The sequence below is a fragment of the Grus americana genome, chromosome 22 (assembly GCF_028858705.1).
Source record: "Grus americana isolate bGruAme1 chromosome 22, bGruAme1.mat, whole genome shotgun sequence".
Lineage (NCBI taxonomy): Eukaryota > Metazoa > Chordata > Aves > Gruiformes > Gruidae > Grus > Grus americana.
Genome location: NC_072873.1, coordinates 8438202 through 8457615, shown reverse-complemented (window position 1 = coordinate 8457615; position 19414 = coordinate 8438202). Strand labels below are relative to the sequence as shown.

General features: G+C 63.3%; 2 protein-coding genes across 2 annotated transcripts in view; one reads left to right on the top strand and one right to left on the bottom strand.

Annotated features, from left to right (window-relative positions):
- The first annotated feature begins 4366 nt into the window (after positions 1 to 4366).
- PLCD3 (phospholipase C delta 3) lies at positions 4367 to 15675 on the top strand. Its single transcript, XM_054801528.1, has 17 exons — positions 4367 to 4531; positions 7578 to 7739; positions 8632 to 8860; positions 8949 to 9078; positions 9565 to 9790; positions 10440 to 10641; positions 10732 to 10876; positions 10957 to 11109; positions 11185 to 11334; positions 11543 to 11578; positions 12175 to 12334; positions 13033 to 13149; positions 13247 to 13395; positions 14049 to 14184; positions 14920 to 15069; positions 15153 to 15227; positions 15446 to 15675. Exons 1-17 carry the CDS (start codon positions 4429 to 4431, stop codon positions 15496 to 15498), a joined length of 2376 nt encoding a protein of 791 aa, XP_054657503.1. The 5' UTR covers positions 4367 to 4428; the 3' UTR covers positions 15499 to 15675.
- Positions 15676 to 15797: 122 nt separating this feature from the next.
- The window catches only part of NMT1 (N-myristoyltransferase 1), a 19522-nt gene continuing 15905 nt past the window's right edge, over positions 15798 to 19414 (bottom strand). Inside the window, exons 11-12 of the mRNA XM_054801530.1 lie at positions 18991 to 19128; positions 15798 to 17587 (exon numbers count right to left, since the gene is read on the bottom strand). Coding sequence (XP_054657505.1) covers positions 17567 to 17587; positions 18991 to 19128 — 159 coding nt within the window. The 3' untranslated portion in view covers positions 15798 to 17566. The remainder of the gene's footprint in view (positions 17588 to 18990; positions 19129 to 19414) is intronic.

Here is a 19414-nt window from a genome sequence, read left to right as displayed (position 1 = left end):
GACTGTACACAGGGATGGTGCTCTAGTACACAGGGACAGTGAACCTGTGCAACAGGCTGTGCTCTGAGACAGTGCACCAGTACACAGGGAACTAGGATGATGCTCCAGTGCACGACGACAGTGAACCTGTGCACCAGGATAGTGCTCCAGGGCAATGCACCAGGCCAGTGCACAGGGAGAATGCGCTGGCCAGCTAGTGCACCACAGCAATGTACCGGGACAGTGCACAGGGACAGAGGACAGGGACAGTGCACCAGGAGAGTGCACCAGGATAGTACTCCAGTGCAACGGGACAGTGCACCCGTGCACTGGGCAGTGCAGCGGGACAGCGCTCCGGCGCACCAGGACAGCGCAGAGGAACAGTGCACGGATACAGTGCACCAGGATAGTGCAATGGAACAGTGCAACAGGCCAGTGCTACGGTGCAATGCACTGAGACGGTGCCCCGGTGTTCCAGGACATTGCGCCGGGGCACGGGGCGATACACAGGGCCGTGCACTGGGATGGCGCACGGGGACGTTGCACTGGCCCACCTGGGCTGTGCAGCAGGACAGCGCAGCCAGGCCGTGCCCGACACAGCGCAGCAATGCTGGGGGGTGATGCAGGGGGGCGGCAGGGCAGGGCAACGCTCTGGGGCACTGCGACAACCGTCCAGGATACTGGGGCCAGGCATGGGGACACTGGGGCCATACACTGTGACATCAGGACAATGCACTAGGACAATGCACCAGGCATGGGGACAATGCGCTGGGGCCATATACTGAGGGCGCCGGGGGAATGCATGGGGGGACTGGGACATTGCGCTGGGACACTGCGCCAGGGCACTGGGATATTGCACTGGGGCACTGGGACACGTCACTGGGACACTGTGCCGGGTCACTGGGACACTGCAGTGGAACACTGCACTGGGGCACTGGGACACTGGGACACTGCACTGGGATGTTGCACCAGGGCACTGGGACACGTCACTGGGACACTGCGCCGGGTCACTGGGACACTGCAGTGGAACACTGCACTGGGGCACTGGGACATTGGGACATTGCACTGGGACACTGCACTGGGACACTGCGCCGGGTCACTGGGACACTGCACTGGGACACTGTGCCGGGTCACTGGGACACTGCATTGGGACGTTGCTCCAGGGCACTGGGCAGGGGCACGGTCCCACTGCACAGAGCAGGGGACAGCTGGGTCTAGCAGAGCAATCGATTGCTGTAATTATTATCAAACTTTGTTAATTATGGTGGTAAGGAAGGGCAGGATTTGGGGTCCCCAAGGTGAAGCTCCTTCACCCTCTGCTCCGAGGCCTTTCCTTGAAGGCAGGGTGCCGTGGGGATGTGGGTGACATGGGGACACGGGTGACCCGGCGGTACAAGGTGCCCTGGGGATGTGGGACGTGATGGGGCTCCCTGGGCACCGCCTGGATCCAGCCCTCACCCGGAGCTGGGTGCAGGGAGGGGGATGCAAAGCAGCTTTCAGCAGCCCCGTGCCATGCCGCATCGTCGCTCCGCGCTCCGATTTTCCTACATTTGGGGGAATTTCCCTTAATCCAACTTCCAAATCCCAGACCCAAACGGGGGGACACCCCCTCCCAACCCCCTTAATTCCCATCGTACGTTCTCCTGGGAAAAAAAATAAAATCTCCTCTACAAATTCGAGAGGCAGCAGAAAAAAAAAAAAAAAAAGGCAGCAAAGCTTTTTAAACCTCCTGCCATTTCCCAGCTCTGACTCAGGATTTCTGCTCGGGGACGGCGGTGGGGCCTCGCTGGCTCTGACTCACTGCAAAAACCAACCCCGAGTCCCGAGCGGTGATTCACGGGGACACGTGCTGTGCTATAAGCGGTCGGGAATGCGAGTTGTTGCTTTCCAATGGGGCTCCTTCCAAATCGCTCGCGGGCGGTAGAAAATAGCAATGCCGCGGGAGAGGGGGAATTGCAACCGGGATTTATTTTTGCCATGGATTTTGCAGCGAGAGGTGTTTATCCCGGTCATTTCACCGGGTCATTGCATCCGTTGCTGAATTCCTGGTAATGCAATTCCCATGGGAGGAAGAGGAATCGGAGCGGGGCTGGAGCAGAGCTCGGTTCTGGGGTTGCAGGTGCATTTTTAGGGTGTTTGTGGCTGCTTTTCCTAAGGATTTCTGGGGTGGGGTGGGGTGGTTTTTTTTTTTTCAGAAATAAATTCATATTTTGCAGCTCTTGGAGTGGGAAAAGCCTCAACCCAGACAGGAGGGGGCATTGCCCTGGGCTGGGCTGTCCCTGGTGAAAAGTCCCTGCGTCCCCATGTCCCCAAAAGATTCAGGGACGGCTGTACCCCCCGCGCCCCCAAACATAGCCAAGGGGCTGCCCAGATGTGGCGCCAGCTGTCCAGATGTTGCATGGGTCACCCAGGCCTCGGGCTGCAGTGCCTAGATGTTGCCCAGGGTGCCCAGATGTTGCTCCAGGATACTCAAGATATCACCTGGCATGCCCAGATGTTGCCCTGGGTGTCCAGATGTTGCCCCAGGGTACTCAGCTGCCACCCAGGGCATCCAGATGTTGCGCTGGCTGTCCAGATATTGCTCCTGGATACCCAGATATCACCAAGGGTGCCCAGATGTTGCCCTAGGTGTCCAGATGTTGCCCCAGGATACTCCAGTATCACCCAGAATGCCCAGATGTTGCCCCAGGGTGCCCAGATGTTGCCTCCAGCTGCCCCGTCGTCACTCCTGGGTACTCCGCCTTGTCACAAGGACACAGCCCCGTGCCCCACTACGGGCTGGAAATCAAAGCCTGGCTCTGCCTCTGCTCCGTCACTCATCGCCCTGGCCGGGCTGCAGGGATGGGGACCCTGGGGTGGGGACAGGGGGGCTTCCCCCACAGCCACTCGTCCGTCCCCTCCCCACCTGCCCTCAGCCAGCGGTGGCTGTGGGAAAGGTGACGATGTGTAAAATTGCAGGGATTTGGGGTAAACTCGTGCATGTGCTTGCACGGGCACGGGCACACGTGCAGGTACAGCTGCACAGGCAGGTGAATGGTTGCACAGATGTGTGTGCGTGCAGCTGTGCAGCCACACGTGTGCGCAGGGCTGCACGCATGCACGCATGCACATGCACATACATGGATGCACACACGTGTACACGTGCACCTGCATACACACACACGCGCACACGCGTGTATACATGGTTGCACGCACGTGTACCTGTGTACACAGAGCCACATGCTACACAGGTACATGGCTGCACACACATCTGCACCCACATGTGCACGTGTGCACATGGCTGCACACACACGGATGTACCCACACACACACGTGTACAGGCCTGCACACGAACTGGGGACGTTGCCCTCCTCTCTGCCCAGCTCATGGTGCCGCCGGTCCCCAGATCCTGCTGCTGTCCCACCGGTGGGGACGGTCACCTGGGGGTCCTGGCAGCTGCCTGCGGCCCCTCAGCCCCGGTGCCACCCTGTCCCCAGGCGGGGCAGGACTGCGTCCCCTGCTGTGATGGCAGAGGGGGTCCCACGGGTGCCCACTGTCCCCTGCTGTGATGGCAGAGGGGGTCCCACGGGTCCTCGCCGTCCCCAGGCTGGCAGAGGGGGTCCCCTGGGTCCCCACCGGCGGTACCGGGGTTACACCGGCAGCAGGCAGCTGTTCCCCCCAGGCAGAGCAGGGTCCCCCGGCAGGGACCGGGGTGTCCCCTGGGCCGGTCCCGGGTGCAGATGGACCCCCGGGGGGAGGTGGGGACTCCCGGTCTGTTCCGGGGCGGACCGGCTCTTCGGGCTACACCGGTGCAGAGCTGGGGACACACACACACCCACCCCCCACACACAGACACACGCACACACGGATACACACACTCCCACACACCCCGTGCCGTTCTCCCGTGCAGAACAACTCCCCGGGTGCACACCGGGACCCCGGCCTGTTCCCGGTGCAGAACGACCCCCGGTGCAGGCTGGATCCCCGGTGCAGACGCGTCCCGGTGCACACCCACCCCCGGTGCAGACCGGACCCCGGTGCACACCCACCGCCGGTGCACACCCACCCCCGGTGCAGACCGGACCCCGGTGCACACCCACCCCCGGTGCACACCCACCCCCGGTGCAGCCCCGTCCCGGTGCCCGGTGCAGACCACCACCGGCAGCCACCGTCTCGGGCCGGGCCGGCACAAACGGTTAACACCGCCGGGGCTGGAATGTGGCTCCTCCCGGTACCTCCCCGTGCCCGGCCCCGGTCCCGGCGGGGCCGCCCAACCCCAGCCCAGCCCCAGCCCGTCCTCCGCCGCCGCCCAGCCCGGCTGCACCGGCCGGGGGCACCGGGGGGCACCGCCGACATCGGGGGTACCGGGAGCACCGGGGGGGCACCGGGGGGGCACCGCCGACACCGGGGGCACCGGGGTTACCGGGAGGAGCGGGGGTACCGGCGGTACCGGAGCACCGGCCCCGCACAATGATCTGCGGCAGGAAGGCTCGTCCCGCCGCCGAGCAGCCCCGCTCCCCGCCGGACGGCTCCGGTGTGCCCCGCCGGCCCGGCAGAGCCTTGAAGAAAATGGGTGAGTCCCGGGGCCGGTCCCGCCGGGGGGGACACGGGGGACCCGACGGGTCGGGCAGGGGGGGGGACAGGGCAGAAACTCCGGGGGGGCTGTGCCAGCGGGGGTCCTGGGAGGGATCTCCGTGGCTGGGAGGGTCCCCGAAGTGGATGGGCACCCCCATGGTGACGATGGGTCCCCGCGGCTGGGAGGGGTCCCCGAGAGAGCCAGGGTCCCCATGCAGGAAATTGTCCCCGGCGTTGGGTGAGGTCCTTACTGTGGCGAGGGGTCCCCATGGCGGGGAGCATCCCGAGGTTAATGGGGTCCCCCGTGGCAGGGATGGGTCCCCAAGGTGGATGGGGTTCCCCACAGCAGGGAAGGGTCCCTGTGGCGGGGAGAGGTCCCCAAGGTAGCCCCAGAATAGCTGTGTATTGCCCCAGATGTTGAGGAGCAGCAAGGTTGAAGTTCGGCTACATCACGGGTGACAGGAGTCCTTCCGCTCAGGGCATTTGTTGTCCCCAAGGCTCAACTCCAGCTCGTTGGTACCCTCACCTAACACCCTGCCTCAGTTTCCCCACACGACAGCGCTGCCTGACCCCGCAGCAGCCTCGGGCAGAGCTGCCCGTGAGGTGTGGGCAGGAGGAGCGGGTGGCCGGGAAGGTCAGGGTGCGCCTGCCAGGGCGGCCGGGCCCGATCCTGCGTGGGTGCAGCGGGCAGGGCAGGAGCTGGCCCTGTGCCGTGGAGGAAGGGCTTTGCTTCCATCGCTGCGCTGGCTGGCACATGGCTTTGGGCACGCGGCCGTGTGCCCGGAGCTGCAGGGCTTGGTGTGCCCGTGCGTCCGCTGCAGCTCTGCGTGTCCCTGCGTCCGTCTGTCTGTGTGTCCCTGTGGCCATGCATCCATGGGGCGTGCACCCACATGCTTGTCTATCCGGGTATCCACATGCCCATGTGTCTGTGTGTCCTTGCATCAGCGCATCCATCTGTCCCTGCATCTGTGTGTCCATGTGTCCACGTATCCATACATCCCTGCATCTATATGTCTGTGCGTCCATGTATCCATACAGCCCTGCATCTGTGTGTCCGTGCGTCCATGTATCCATACATCTCTGCGTCTGTGCGTCCGTGTGTCCGTGTATCAATCAGTGCATCCCTATGTCCACACGTTTGTACACTTGTGCACCTGGCTGAGGATCTGTATGTCCGTCCAGCTGTATCCCCATGTGCCTGTATCCATGCATCCCTGCATCCGAGCATCCATATATTTGTGCATCCATATATTTGTGCATCCACGTATCCGCGTGTCGTTGCATCAGTGCATCCATGTATCCATACATCCCCGCATCTGTATATCCATGCATCCATCTGTCCATGTATCAGTGTATCCATATGTCCGTGTGTCCGTGCATCCGTGTGTCCATGCATCCATACACTTGTGCACCCGTGACCCTGTGTGCCCGTGTGATGACAATCCATGTGTCCATCCGTCTGTACCCATGTGCCTGTATCCATGCATCCATACATCCGTGCATCCATATGCTTGTGCATCCGTGTGTCCGTACGGGCCCTCTGAAGGTGCCCTCCGTCCCGCACCACGCAGGATGTGACCGTGCAGGAGGTGGTAGTGGCTGGTGGCCATGTTCCCAAGGCCGTGGCTGGTTCGGGATGTCCCTGCTCGGCCCCAAACCTGCCGTGTCCCAGCCCAGGAGCAGCGTCTCTGGCCGGAGCAGGGCCATGGGCGCTGGGGCTGCTCTGAAGGACTGGCTGCCAAAATAAAAAGGGAGGAAATAACTCCTCTTTGGAGAATAGACGGAAAAGTCCCGGCCCCGCTGTGAGCCCAGGCGTGGGCCTGCGGGTCCCCGGAGGCCACCCCGTCATCGTTCCCGGCCCGACCTCCACTGCCGGCACTGTCCTGGCGCTCCCCACGCAGGATTTGGGCGGCTTTGCTGGGATTTAGCGGCTGGGCTGTGCTGCGTGAGCAGGGCTCTGCCACCACGCTGCCCTGTCCCTCCCGGCCGGCCACAGGGAGCCCCAGAGGGGCCGGCTGGCAGTGGCTTGTCCTCTCTGTCCTCTCCTGTCTGCCCTGTCCCGTCCTGTCCCATCCCGTCCCATCCCATCCCATCATGTCTTGTCCTGTTCCATCCTGTCCTGTCCTGTCCTGTCCTGTCTGCGCCGTCTGTCCCATCCCATCCTGTCCTGTCTGCCCAGTCCTGTCCTGTCCCATCCCATCATGTCTCATCCCATCCCGTCCTGTCCTGTCTGCCCTGTCCTGTCCTGTCCTGTCCTATCCCATCCCATCACGTCTCATCCCATCCCATCCCATCCCATCCCATCCCATCCCATCCCATCCCATCCCATCCCGTCTGTGCTGTCTGTCCCATCCCATGCTGTCCCGTCCCATCCCATCCTGTCCTGTCCTGTCTGCCTGTGCCATCACGTCTGTCCCATCCCATCCCATCCCGTCTGTCCCGTCCCATCCCATCTGTCCCATCATGTCCCATCCTGCCCTGTCTGCCCTGTCACGTCCTGTCCCACCCCATGATATCCCATCCGGTGCCATCCCATCCAGTCCTGTCCCATCATGTTTGTCCTGCCCAACTCTGTTCCCTCCCATCCTGTCTGCCCCACCCTGTCCTGTCCCATCCCACCTGTCCCATCTTGTCCGGTCATGTCCTGTCTGTGCTGTCACATCATGTCACATTGGTCCCATCTCATCCCATGCCATCGCCCTCTCCTGTCCATCCGTCCATCCTGTCCCATGCCATGCCATGCCATGCCATGCCATGCCATGCCATCCCATCCCATCCCATCCCATGCCATCCCATCCCATCCCATCCCATCCCATCCCGTCTGTCCCGTCCCATCCCATCTGTCCCATGCTGTCCCGTCTGTCCTATGCCGTGCCATCCCATGGGATGTGTGGGGGTGTACACATGCAGATGTGCATACACATGTGCACCGAGCCCACTCCCACCCAGTACCCCCAGTACACCCCCAGAGCCCCCAGTACGTCCCAGTGCCCCCCAGTCCCCCCCGGTACCTGCGCAGGGTGCCCACGGGCTGGTCCCCGCAGGCCTGACGGAGGACGAGGACATCCAGCGGATGCTGCGGGGCTCCCTGCTCCGGAAGATCAAGTCCCGGGGGGGCCCCAGGGAGCGGCTCTTCCGCCTGCAGGAGGACGGGGCAACCGTCTGCTTCGAGGGGCGCTTCGGGCGCGCTCGCTCCCAGCAGAGCTGTGAGTGCCGGTGCTGGGGACCATCCCCTGGGGGCTCGGGGACCCTGGACCACGTCAGGGAGGGGTTGAGACCTGGGCGGTGCCCCAGACCTGCCCTTGGGGACCTGGGCATGACCCGGCACCTAGACCCCCACCCAGATGCCCACCCAGGACCCAGACCCCACCCCAGGACCCAAATCCCACCCCAGGACCTAGCCCACAACCTGAGACCTGGACCCCCACCCAGAGACCCCAACCTGGCACCCAGACCTCAACACAGGACCCAGACCCCAGTCCAGGACACAGACCCCCACCCAGACGCCCACCCAGGACCCAGACACCAGTTCAGGACCCAGACCCCGGTTTGGGACCTGCCCCCCCAGCCTAGGACCCAGACCCTGACCTGAGATGTGGACCCCAGTCCAGAACACAGACCCCCCACCCAGGACCCGAACTCCACCCCACTGCACCCAGTGCCCCCCAGTGCTTCCCAGTACACCCAGGCTGAGCCTCCAGAGCCCCCACCCTCCCCTGTCCCCCTTGGGACCAGCTCCAGGTCCCGTCCCCATCCCGGCCAGACTCTGTCCCCGCTCCCTGTCGTCACCTGTCTCCTTCCCCCCTCTCATCCGGGATGGGTGCCCGGAGCTGGCACCACTGCAGGACCGCTCCATCCGTCCCCGTCCCCGTCCCCGCGGGGGACAGCGGCCACAGCTCCTGTCTCGCCTGGGATTAGTGGTTAAGCCCGGCTGCGGCATCAACAGAAGCCGAGCCCCGGTCCCCTGGGGTGGCCCTGGGGACACGTAGGGTGTCCATCAGCAGCCGGGATGTCTTGTAGGATGCTCATGGGTGTGGGAAATGCCGAGGGACCGCCCCAAACCCTGGGGTGACCCCGTCACCGCGCGTGTCCCTGCAGTCTCGGTGATGCACGTCGAGGGGGTACGCGAGGGACACCAGTCGGAGGGTCTACGCAAGTATGGTGCCGCCTTCCCCGAGCGGCACTGCTTCACCCTCGTCTTCAAGGGCAGGCGCAAGAACCTCGACCTGGCCGCGCGGGGTGAGGAGGACGCCCGCCACTGGGTGCAAGGGCTCACCAAGCTGATGGTGCGGCTGCAAACCATGAGTCAACTGGAGAAGCTCGACCAATATCCTTTGTCGGAGCTATGGGGGCTTGGGGACAGGATGGGGACGGCCGTGGGGGTGACGCCGGGTGGTTTCCTTACCCCGGCATAGCTGGATCCATGGGGTCCTGCAGCGAGCAGACAGGAACAAGGACAACAAGATGTCCTTCCGGGAGGTGAAGAGCATGCTGAGGATGATCAACATCGACATGGATGATGTCTACGCCTACAAGCTCTTCAAGGTACCCGTCCCATGCTCCATCACCCGCTGTCCCCCACTGCTGTCACCAGGAGGGAATGCTGGCTCCCTCTCTGCTTTCCTAAGCACAGAGAACTGTCAAACTCATCACACCCAAAGCCACCCACCATCATTGGGCCCACCACCAATGGTTGGGTGAGCTGTCCCCCTCGCTGCTCTGTGGGTCCCCAAGATGTGACATTTTCCCTCCATCTCCCAAAGTCCCTTTCCACCTGGGGAAACTGAGGCACGGCATTCCGCTCTGCTCCATCCCAGACTGGATGGTCAGAGGGCCATGGGTGGGGGGACAGAGGGGACACGCCCCCACACCCCGCCAGGCACAACCCATCCCTGAGCTCTCATGCCAGTAGCTGAGCCCCCCCCAAACTCATCGCACACGCCACCAACCCCAAGGGCCGAGGCAGGGGGTGGCTGTACCCCTCCCCACGGGCAGGGGACGGTCCCCGAGGTTGGGCTGCGGTCCCATCAGGAGTGCGACCACTCGGGTGACGAGCGGCTGGAGGGCCGGGAGCTGGAGGAGTTTTGCCGACGGCTGCTGCGGCGGCCGGAGCTGGAGGAGCTTTTTGGGCGTTACTCGGGTGAGGACCGCGTCCTGTCAGCTGAGGAGCTGCAGGATTTCCTACGGGATCAGGGTGAGGACGCCAGCCTGCGCCAGGCCCGTGCTGTCATCCACGCCTACGAGCTCAACGAGAAGGGTACGGCTGAGGACGACCAGCGTGGGTGGTGGTGGGACGGTGGGATGGGTGCTGCCGGAGCCAAGGGAGGTCATGGATGGCGTGGGGATGGGGCTCTGCTTGGTGGTGTCACCTCCCCAAAGCTGGTATGGGGTCCTCCAAGGCTTGGGTGAGTGTCCCTGTGTCCATTCCCCGGGGTGGCACCGGGTGTCAGCAGTCCAACATGTGGCCTTGCTGGTCCCTGGTGGATGTGGCACTGTGAGGACAGGGGACATGAAGGTGGGGATGGACAGCAGGTGGACCTCCGTGTCTCCTAGGTGATGCAGTACCAACCTGAGCGTGAATGTGACACTGCCAAGGGACCTCCATATCCCTTGGGTCCCACCATGGCAGGTCCAGGGTGAACATGGCACAAGGAGGACATGGTGGGGATGAAGGACATCCATGTCTCTTGGGTGTCACAGTAGTACCCCTAGGGTAGATGTGGCATTAGCAGGATGGTGGACATCAGGATGGAGATGGGACACTCAAGGGAACTTAACACATCTCCTGGGTGCTGCAGTGCCAGGTCTGGGGTGAACATGGCACTACTGGGAGAGAGGAGACATCCAGGTGGGGACGGTCCCCAGGGTGCCAGCCCTCTGCGACACCCTGCCGCTGCATCCCACAGCCAGGCAGCAGGACCTGATGATGCTGGATGGCTTCATGATGTACCTCCTCTCGGCTGCCGGTGACATCCTCAACCAGGAGCACACCAAGGTGCACCAGGACATGAGCCAGCCCCTGTGCCACTACTTCATCTCCTCCTCCCACAACACCTACCTGACCCACAACCAGATCGGTGGCACCAGCAGCACCGAAGCCTACGTCAGGTGGGTGCCCCTGGTTGGATGCTCCATGTGTGGCCGGTCTGGTGGTGCCATGGCAGCACGGGGACTCATCCGGTGATGGTGCGGTGGCAGGGCGCTGATGGCGGGATGCCGTTGCGTGGAGCTGGACTGCTGGGAGGGTTCCGATGGGGAACCTGTTGTCTACCATGGCCACACACTCACCTCCAAAATCCTCTTCCGTGATGTCATTGAGAGCATCCGTGACTATGCCTTCAAGGTGAGCCGGGTGCCGGCAGCCCTGGGACAGGTGCTGGGCACTGGGTGCTGAGCGCTGCCTGTCCCCGTCCCCGTCCCCAGCAATCGCCATACCCCGTCATCCTGTCCCTGGAGAACCACTGTGGGCTGGAGCAGCAGGCCACCATGGCCCAGCACATGAAGGCCATTCTGGGGGACATGCTGCTGACGCAGCCACTGGAGGGGCAGGACCCCCATGACCTCCCGTCCCCAGAGGTAAGGCCACCCGCCCGCCCGCTATGGTGTCCCCATGTCCCCTCCGAGCCCTGAGCTCGGCCCTTCCTCTCACAGCAGCTGAAGGGGAAGGTCCTGGTGAAGGGCAAGAAGCTGCCAGAGCCATGGCATGAGCCCCAGGGTGTCACCTCCCTTCCGGATCCTGAGGAGGATGAAGAGGAGGAGGAAGAAGAGGAGGAGAAGCTGCAGGAGAAAAGCAGCCGGCAGGTAAGGGGCTGTCCCAGGACTATGGTACCAGGGGATCATGGCATCCCGGTAGTACTGGAGGCCCATGATGTCCTGGTGGTCCTGGAGGACCACGGCATCGTGGCAGTGCCATGGGACCACCAGGACCACCCACCCAGCAGTGCTGGGGCCCGGGGCAGGTGAGCACCACCAGCATCCCCCGATGCAGCCCTGCTCTCTCCTCTTCCAGTCGCTGCAGTCGCTGCAGGACATCAAACCTCTACAGGTGGGTCGTGTGATGGAGCTGGGTGGGTTGATGGATTGGGTACCATGGGGGCAGTGAGGAGCTGTCACTGCCTGGCAGTGGGGACTGAGCTGGGGGACTCCTCGGCTGTGCCTCCCTCTGTTGGGCTGGGTGCTCCACTGCTGGGGTCTCCATCACCTTGGGGGCTCCATTGGCTTGGGAACTCCATGACCTTGGGTCTCCATCACTTTGGGGTCTCCAAAGTGACCCCTTGGGGTCTCCATTGCCTTGAGGGGGTGTTCTCCATTGCCTCAGTTCTCCATCACAAGTTCTCCATCATCTTGGGTGGTCTATCACTCCAGGGTCTCCATCACCTTGGGGTCTCTAACATCTTGGGTTGTCCGTCACTTTGGGTTCTTCATCATCTCGGGGTCTCCACAGCTCAGGTTCTCCATCACTTTGGGGTCTCCATCACCCTGGGGTCTCCATTGACTGAGGTTCTCCATCACTTTGGGGGTCTCCATGACCTTGGCAGTCTCAGCACTCAGCACTAGCAGGGTAGGGGGGTCTGTAGACCCTCAGGCAGTTGGGTGCCCACCAGAGCCAGGGTGGTCCTGACACCAGGGTGACTCCCACAGGCCAAGGACGCATCACAGGTGGCCCCGGAGCTGTCAGCTGTGGTGGTGTACTGCCAGGCTGTCCCCTTCCCCGGCCTGGCCCATGCCCTGCGCAACCCCCGGCCCTGCGAGATGTCCTCCTTCAGCGAGAGGAAGGCTCGGAAGCTCATCAAGGAGGCGGGTGAGGGCGACAGGATGGGGATGGGGACAGGGTGGCTCCATGCTCCTGACCTCACTGGGATGCAGGACGGGGCTGAGACAGATGGGCTCTGTCACCGGGGTGGCTCTGTGGGTGGAGGTCAGGGGCTGTGCTACCCTTGGCCATGCTGCTCTGGTCTGGTGGGACCAGGGGCCAGGACGAGGGTCACAGGTCCAGGATCAGGGTCTGGTGTAAGGGTCTGGGGTCAGGGTTTGGGGTGTGATATCTGGGTCCAGGGCCAGGGCTGGGGGCTGGGGCTGGGATTAAGATCTGGGACAGGGTCCAGGGACTGAGGTCTGGGGTCAAGGTCTGGGGTTTGGGTTCAGGGTCCAGGGTCAAGGTCTGGGGTCAGGATCTGAGTTCTGAAGTCAAGGTGTGGGGTCAAGGTCAGGATCCAGGGTCAGGGGTCCAGGACTCAGATTAAGATCTGGGTCAGCATCCAGGGCCTGAGGTCTGGGGTCAGGGTCTGGAGTCAGGGGTTCAGGGTCCAGGTCCAAGGTCAAGTCCAGGGTTAGGGTCTGATCTCAGGGTCTGGGTCATGTTTCAGGCTCTGGGTCCACCCAGCCAGGCAGGGTCCCTCCATGTCCACAGGTGCAGGCAGGACACCGTCACCTGCGGGCAGGGCCCTGCACCGGCACCCATGGGTGCAGCGGCCCCGCTCAGCTGTTCTCCCCTCCCAGGTCCGGCGCTCGTCCGGTACAACGCCCGGCAGCTCAGCCGCATCTACCCGCTGGGGCTGAAGATGAACTCCTCCAACTACAACCCCCAGGAGATGTGGAACGCCGGCTGCCAGCTGGGTGAGACCCCAAGACCCCCAGGGGACACCCCATGACCTGACCCCCCCCACCCTGGAGCCGTCACCCACCCTGACGCCCCGTCCCCCCATCCCCACAGTGGCCCTCAACTTCCAGACGCCGGGCTACGAGATGGACCTGAACACTGGGCGCTTCCTGGGCAACGGGTGCTGTGGCTACGTGCTGAAGCCCCCCTGCCTGCGCAGCCCCCCCGGAGAGGGGCCCCACCGCCTGGTGCTGCATGTCAGGGTGAGGGCACCCCGCTCCCCCCAGCCCCATGCCTGGGTGGGTGCCACCCGTGTCCCTGCTAGGTGTCACCCATGAGATTCCTGTGCCTGGCCAGGTGCCACCTGCATCCCTTTTCCCAGGTGCCACCAACCCCACACCCAACCAGGTGCCACCCACATCCGTTCTGGGTGATGCCAATCCCATGTCCAGCCAGGTGCCACCCACATCCATTCTGGGTGATGCCAACCCCATGTCCAGCCAGGTGACACTCGCACACCTTCTCCTGGGTGCCACCAACTCCAAACCCACCTGGGTGCCACCTGCCTCTCATCTCCTGAGGACACTGACCCTGTCCTCACATCTGTTTGGGTACCAGCCATGTCCCTACTTCTGGGTGATGCTGACCTCATCCCCATGCTTGGCCAAGTGCCACCCACATCCCTTTTCCTGGGTGATGCCAACCCTGTCTCCAAACCCAGCTGGTATCAGCCATGTCCCTTCTCCGAGGCGGCACCAACCACCTCCCTCCTCCCCACTCCCAGCTGAGCGTCCCCCACGTCCGTTCTCCTGGGGGGCACCAGCCCTGTCCCCACACCCAGCCAAGTGCCACCCACGTCCCTTCTGCCACCCCGCGGTGCCCCGTGCCGCCGTCCCCCAGCACCCTCTGTCCCCAGGTGATCACGGCGCAGCAGCTGCCCAAGCTGAACAGGGAGAAGGGGAGCTCCATCGTGGACCCCTTCGTGCGGGTGGAGATCCACGGCGTCCCGGCCGACTGCAGCAAGCAGCAGACCCACCACAAGCTCAACAATGGTGAGCGCCCGCCGGGCCACCACGGTGCGGCCACCAGTCCCCAGGGACAACCAGGGACACCCAGTCCCCAGAGACACCCCAAAGCACCTGGATCCCCTGGGCACCCTGACCCGCGGGGGGTGGCAGAGCCCTCGGGCACCCCATACCCTGGGTACCCACTGCCCCCCGCACCCCAGCCACCACCCCCAGCTGAGCCGGTACCCAGGACATCCCAGTCCTCCCAGTGCACCCCAGTCCCTCAGTGCCCCGACCCCAGCACAGTCTGATCCCCACCAGTGGCAGGGTCCCAGCATGTCCCAGTCCTCCCCAGCGCTACTCCCTCCTACCTGCCAGTATACTCAGCCCAAGCCCAGTATGACCCCCAGTATACTCCATCACAGCCCCAATATGACCCCCATTCCCCCAGTATAGCCCAGCCTGGCTCCACTATGGCCCCCACACCCCCAGTATAGCCCAGCCCGGCCCCCACTCCCCCAGTATAGCCCAGCATGGCCCCAGTATGGCCCCCACTCCCCCAGTATAGCCCATCACAGTCCCAGTATGACCCCATTCCCCCAGTATAGCCCAGCCTGGCCCCAGTATCACCCCCATTCCGCCCCAGTCCCCACATACCCTGGTGCAGGATGGCAGCTAAGCCAGGGCAGGGGTGAGCACAGTGGACGGTCGAGCCGGTCCCCACTCCCTGGGTGGCGGGTGGCCGCGGTGGCCGTGCCCACGCCCGTCCCGGTGCCATAGGCTTCAACCCGCGCTGGGAGGAGACGCTGAGCTTCCGGCTGCGAGCACCCGAGCTGGCCCTGGTGCGCTTCGTGGTGGAGGACTACGACAGCACCTCCTGCAACGACTTCGTGGGGCAGTTCACCCTGCCGCTGGGCAGCATGCGGGAAGGTGGGTGTGCATCCGCCCTGCTCCCCCCCAGGGATGGGGACGGCCCCCCCCCCCCCCCGCTCAGCCCCTGTCTCTGTCCCCAGGGTACCGTCACATCCATCTGCTCTCCAAGGACGGGGCATCCCTGTCCCCCGCCACGCTCTTTGTGCACATTCGATGTAAGAGCCTGTGACGTCACCGTGGTCCCGGCGGGAGGGATGTCGTGTCCCCGCATGGGGGACAACACGGGCCTTTGTGGGGTGGGTGCCCTCCTGCGCCAGAGACACCCTGTTCCCTGTGTGGGGACAGCCTGGGGACACCGCTTGCTTGGCCGTGGTGACAGCAGGGCTGGCTGGGGGACTCCAGGGGCATAGGGGACCCCCTCCATGTCCCATAGGGCCACCCCACCTGCTGGCCTCCGTGCCCCGCTCCTCCCCTCCCGGGCTGTGACCCCGAGGGCACAGGGACGCTGTGACAACCAGGATGGGGTGGCCGGGCCACCAAAAGTCCAACACAGCCCCAGCGGGGCGAGAAGGGCAACAGCAACCCCCAAACGCCACCACTGCTGGCCACGCTCGATCCCAGCCCCACCTCGGGCTGCAAGGACGGTGCCATCACCACGAGGTCCCCGAGGGGACCCTGCCGCTACGTGCCACTCTGCGCCCACGGCGTCCAGGCTTCGCTTGGCTGGTGGCCGCGTTCCCACCCGCTGCTCTAGCACCGGCAGCCGTCACAGATTGATACCCCAGTGTCAAGCCAGTCAAATAAAGGTTTTATTTTAACAGCGCCTGTCCTGGTGTCCCTGTCACCTCCCAGGGCCCATTCGGTGGCAGGGAGAGGCTGGGGGCGGGGATAGGGCTGAGCCCCCACCCAAACGCAGCACTGCCCCGGGGAGCTGCCAAGCACTCATGGGTGCTGCACCCATGGGGGCTGGGGGGGAGCTCGTTGGAGCAGCCCCCAAAACTGGCATGGGGACAGGGGGAGGGTCCCACCGGACACCCCCCACACCCAGCCTCACCCAGCCCAGGACACCAGGGACACGGGAGGGGACGTGGAGGTACTTGCATAGGTGACACGGGACCCCGAGCAGGGAGGGGGGGTGCGATGGCACTGCCGGGGCGGGGGGGACGTGACAGGCTCCTGGCCCCCCACAGATGCCCCACAGGTCCAGGGCCAGGGTGGGCAAAGACTCTTGGGGTCTGTGGCATGCCACAGGGCATGACGGGGGGCACAGAGGGACAAGGAGGCGTGGGAGTGCATAGACAGGGTCTTGGCCTTGGCATGCAGCTTTGGAAACCTTTGGCTGGGAGGGCAGGAGCATCTCGGAGCTCTTCGTGGACACGGCTCACGTCACGGTGAGAGGCGGCGGGCTGCCCGGGTGCTTGTTCCCCAAGACATCTTGATGGGATAAAGGGTTTCCACGAAAGAAAACAATTCCTTTACCTCAGAGGTTTCCACAGCACAAGATGACGAGCCCGGTGGAAGAGGCACCAGGGTGGCTGGAGAGGCTGAAGCCCCAGGGTGATGCCGATGGCGTGTCGCAGGACAGTTGCTTGCGTGTGTATCTGTATTTCCACGCTTCCAGAGAAAAGCAGCTGAGCAGAGAGCCCCGAGGTGCGGCAGCGGCGACAGATCATCCCCGATGCCTGCAGCCCTGGCGTCACAAGGGGTGGCGGAGAGGAACTGACCGCGAGGAGTCCAAGCAGAGCGGGGTGCGCCGGACGAGCTCCAGCGGCAGTGAGGAGCCGAGTCCCCCCGTGTCTTCGGGCGTTGCTGCTCCTCGGTTCAGTGCTTGCCCCATTGAGCAGAGAGGGTTCGAGTGTCCGAGACTGGGGAGGAGAAGGGACAAGGCATCGCTTGCACAAATAGCCCTTAGAAAGAAATTTCGACGTGCTCCTGAGCCTGCGGGAGGGACGGTGCCATCCTCCCTCTCCAGGCACCTGCGGGAAGGACAGAGTTTAACGGAGGAGGGAGCAAACCAGGGGAAAACAGCCGAGCAGGGGACGGAGCCCAAAACACCCTCCAGACAGGCAGGAGCCTGGCCACTGCACCCTGGTGCTCCACCGCGCCGGCGCCAAGCCATTTGGCGCAGCAAGCATCTACCTCGGTTGGCCCCGTCGAGAAAAGTCACGGTCCAGCGACCCGGAGGCAGCCTTCAGCAGACGAATGCAACTCGTGTCAGTTTGGAACAGGAAAGATTTAAAATATATATAATATATACTTTTATTATTCACCCGTTAACTCCATTATATGCCAATCATGAGCTAGTTTCAGCAGTTACATTCCCTTGATCACGTCTTTACGAGGATGCAATTAAATCAAAACAAAGGAGACCGCTGACGCCAGCGGGGGAGCGGCGGCCGGCGCTGTGGGACGCAGTCAGTGATTCCAGGCGGTGAGCAGCTGGTTCAGTTCCACCTCTCCCAGCGCGGGTCCAGCTTTGGTGGAAAGGACGAGGGCAGCACCTCCACCGGGCCCGGCTCCTTGGCGGCGCTGCGTTCTCCTGGCAAGGGCTCATTTACTGCAACACCAGTCCAACCTGGGGGAGCCAACGGAGACGGCGGGTCAAGAGGTGCCCGACCACCACCGTCCTCTGCCCCAGGCCCGGCTCCAGGCGGGGACAGCTCGCAAGCCCTCGCCGTGCCAAGCGGGAGGGCTCGGTGTTGTCCGTGTGGGTTTCCCCATTGGCTTTGGGATATTTGGGAGCAGGGAGAGCCCTGAGTGTGCGGCTGATGGGGCGCACGGACTCTGCCCAGCTCTGACCTGGGGAGAGGACAGATGTTTGGGGTGTGACAAGTCCGGGCAGTCAAGACAGCCTTGATTTATGGGCCAAGGTTGCTTCTACGCTAAGTAACAACAGATTTTGGAGAAGCTGCTTCCTGAGAGCCTGGCACTGGGACAGGCCCCTCTGCGGGCAGCTGGCACTGCTGGGTGCTCTCCGGCCGCGGCGTGACGGGACCCCAGGCTCTCCAACCCACCAGCTCTCCCAGTGAGAAAAGGGATCGCTTAAACCTCCCAGCAACCGCCTGCAGCTTGTTGAAAGGCCCAGTGGCACAGCAAGACTGGTTTAAGGCACGTGGGTTTGTACCCAGAGACCTGGCTTCATGCACTCTGCGAAGGGAACCAATGCCTCGTTACTGCCGTTAAGGTGTTAATTAGCGCAGGCGGGCTTGCAGCACTGGGCAGTCAGGAAGCTTCTGGTTCTCAAGCACCGTCCCCTCCGAGGCGGCTGCAGACCAGACAGATGCTGAACCACATCTTTGGGGTGGAGACACAGTAGCAACCAGGTGCTGCCTAAAAATGGCCCAGGGCTGGCCCTGGGGACAAGGTGACAGCCCAGTGATCCCGTGGCTCGGCCCCTCTGCACGTGCCACCAGTGACTGCGCTGACAGAGCTCCTCATAGTCACGGGGTCCTGCTTGACGACAACCCAACGGCTCTCAAGCTCGTCTGTTCTCTCTAAAGGGCCTCTTGTTCGTCTTGTCCCGCCACACCAGACTGACACACTGCCAGGCTGCACGGTGACACCTGGGTCCCGTGCGGGCTCACAGGGCACAGCAACTGCCTCCCAGCTGTGGACAAGTGACTGTCAACCACCGGTGTCCAGTCTGTCACCCTGCAGCCCGTCTCCTCTCTGGACCTGGCCTCCTTCCACAGAGGGAAGGGGTCCTGCGTGCGGATGCACGTGAGGTTTAGGACTCTGAACCTGCCCTAGTCCAAGATGAGCCTGGGGAGACAAGCGGTGGGCGCTTTTCCCCAGGGACACCCTCTGCACAGGCACAGCGGGGAGAGCAGAGAGGAGCTGTCCCTGGATTCACCTGTTACTGTGTCCTGCTGGCCTGGGAACGCCGAGGCGTGTGTCAGCACGCTCATCTCCCTGGGGCTGCAGGGACAAGACCCCTTTCCCGCGCGCTGGAGGACCCCACCAGCCAGAGGCACTGACCTTCTCTGGCGCCATGCTGGGACACTTCCAATTGTACAGGTAATACTGCAGGTTCCCGTCCCCAATCCCAAACTTCAGCTTCTCCAGGAAGGTTTTGTTTTCCATGAGATCCAGTGCATTGAAGACGTCGAATCCTTTCTGCAAAGGCAAGACACGAAGCCATCAGCTCCTGCTTAGGTGCTGGGGAGTTCCTCCCATCCGTGAGCTACCTGCCCTCCCTCCATCAGCTTTGCACCCCCAGAAGAAGGGACCGAGGCTGAAGGGGAAGGATTTAGCATCGGCGTACCCACCCTCAATTCAAGCACTACAGATGCAGGGCAACATCGTTTGCTGTAAGAAATGAGCAGACACCCTGAGCTCAGCCCAACGCTGGCCAGAGGGTTCAGACTACCCCTGCGTTCTTCTCCTGGGCGGCAGATCCTTT

Excerpts from the sequence above, each read along its gene's own strand:
- PLCD3 (XM_054801528.1), top strand. The coding sequence starts at position 4,429 with ATGATCTGCGGCAGGAAGGCTCGTCCCGCCGCCGAGCAGCCCCGCTCC. Across the intron at positions 10,642-10,731 it reads AGCACCGAAGCCTACGTCAG|GGCGCTGATGGCGGGATGCC; the intron begins GTGGGTGCCCCT and ends GTGCGGTGGCAG. Across the intron at positions 11,110-11,184 it reads ATGACCTCCCGTCCCCAGAG|CAGCTGAAGGGGAAGGTCCT; the intron begins GTAAGGCCACCC and ends TTCCTCTCACAG.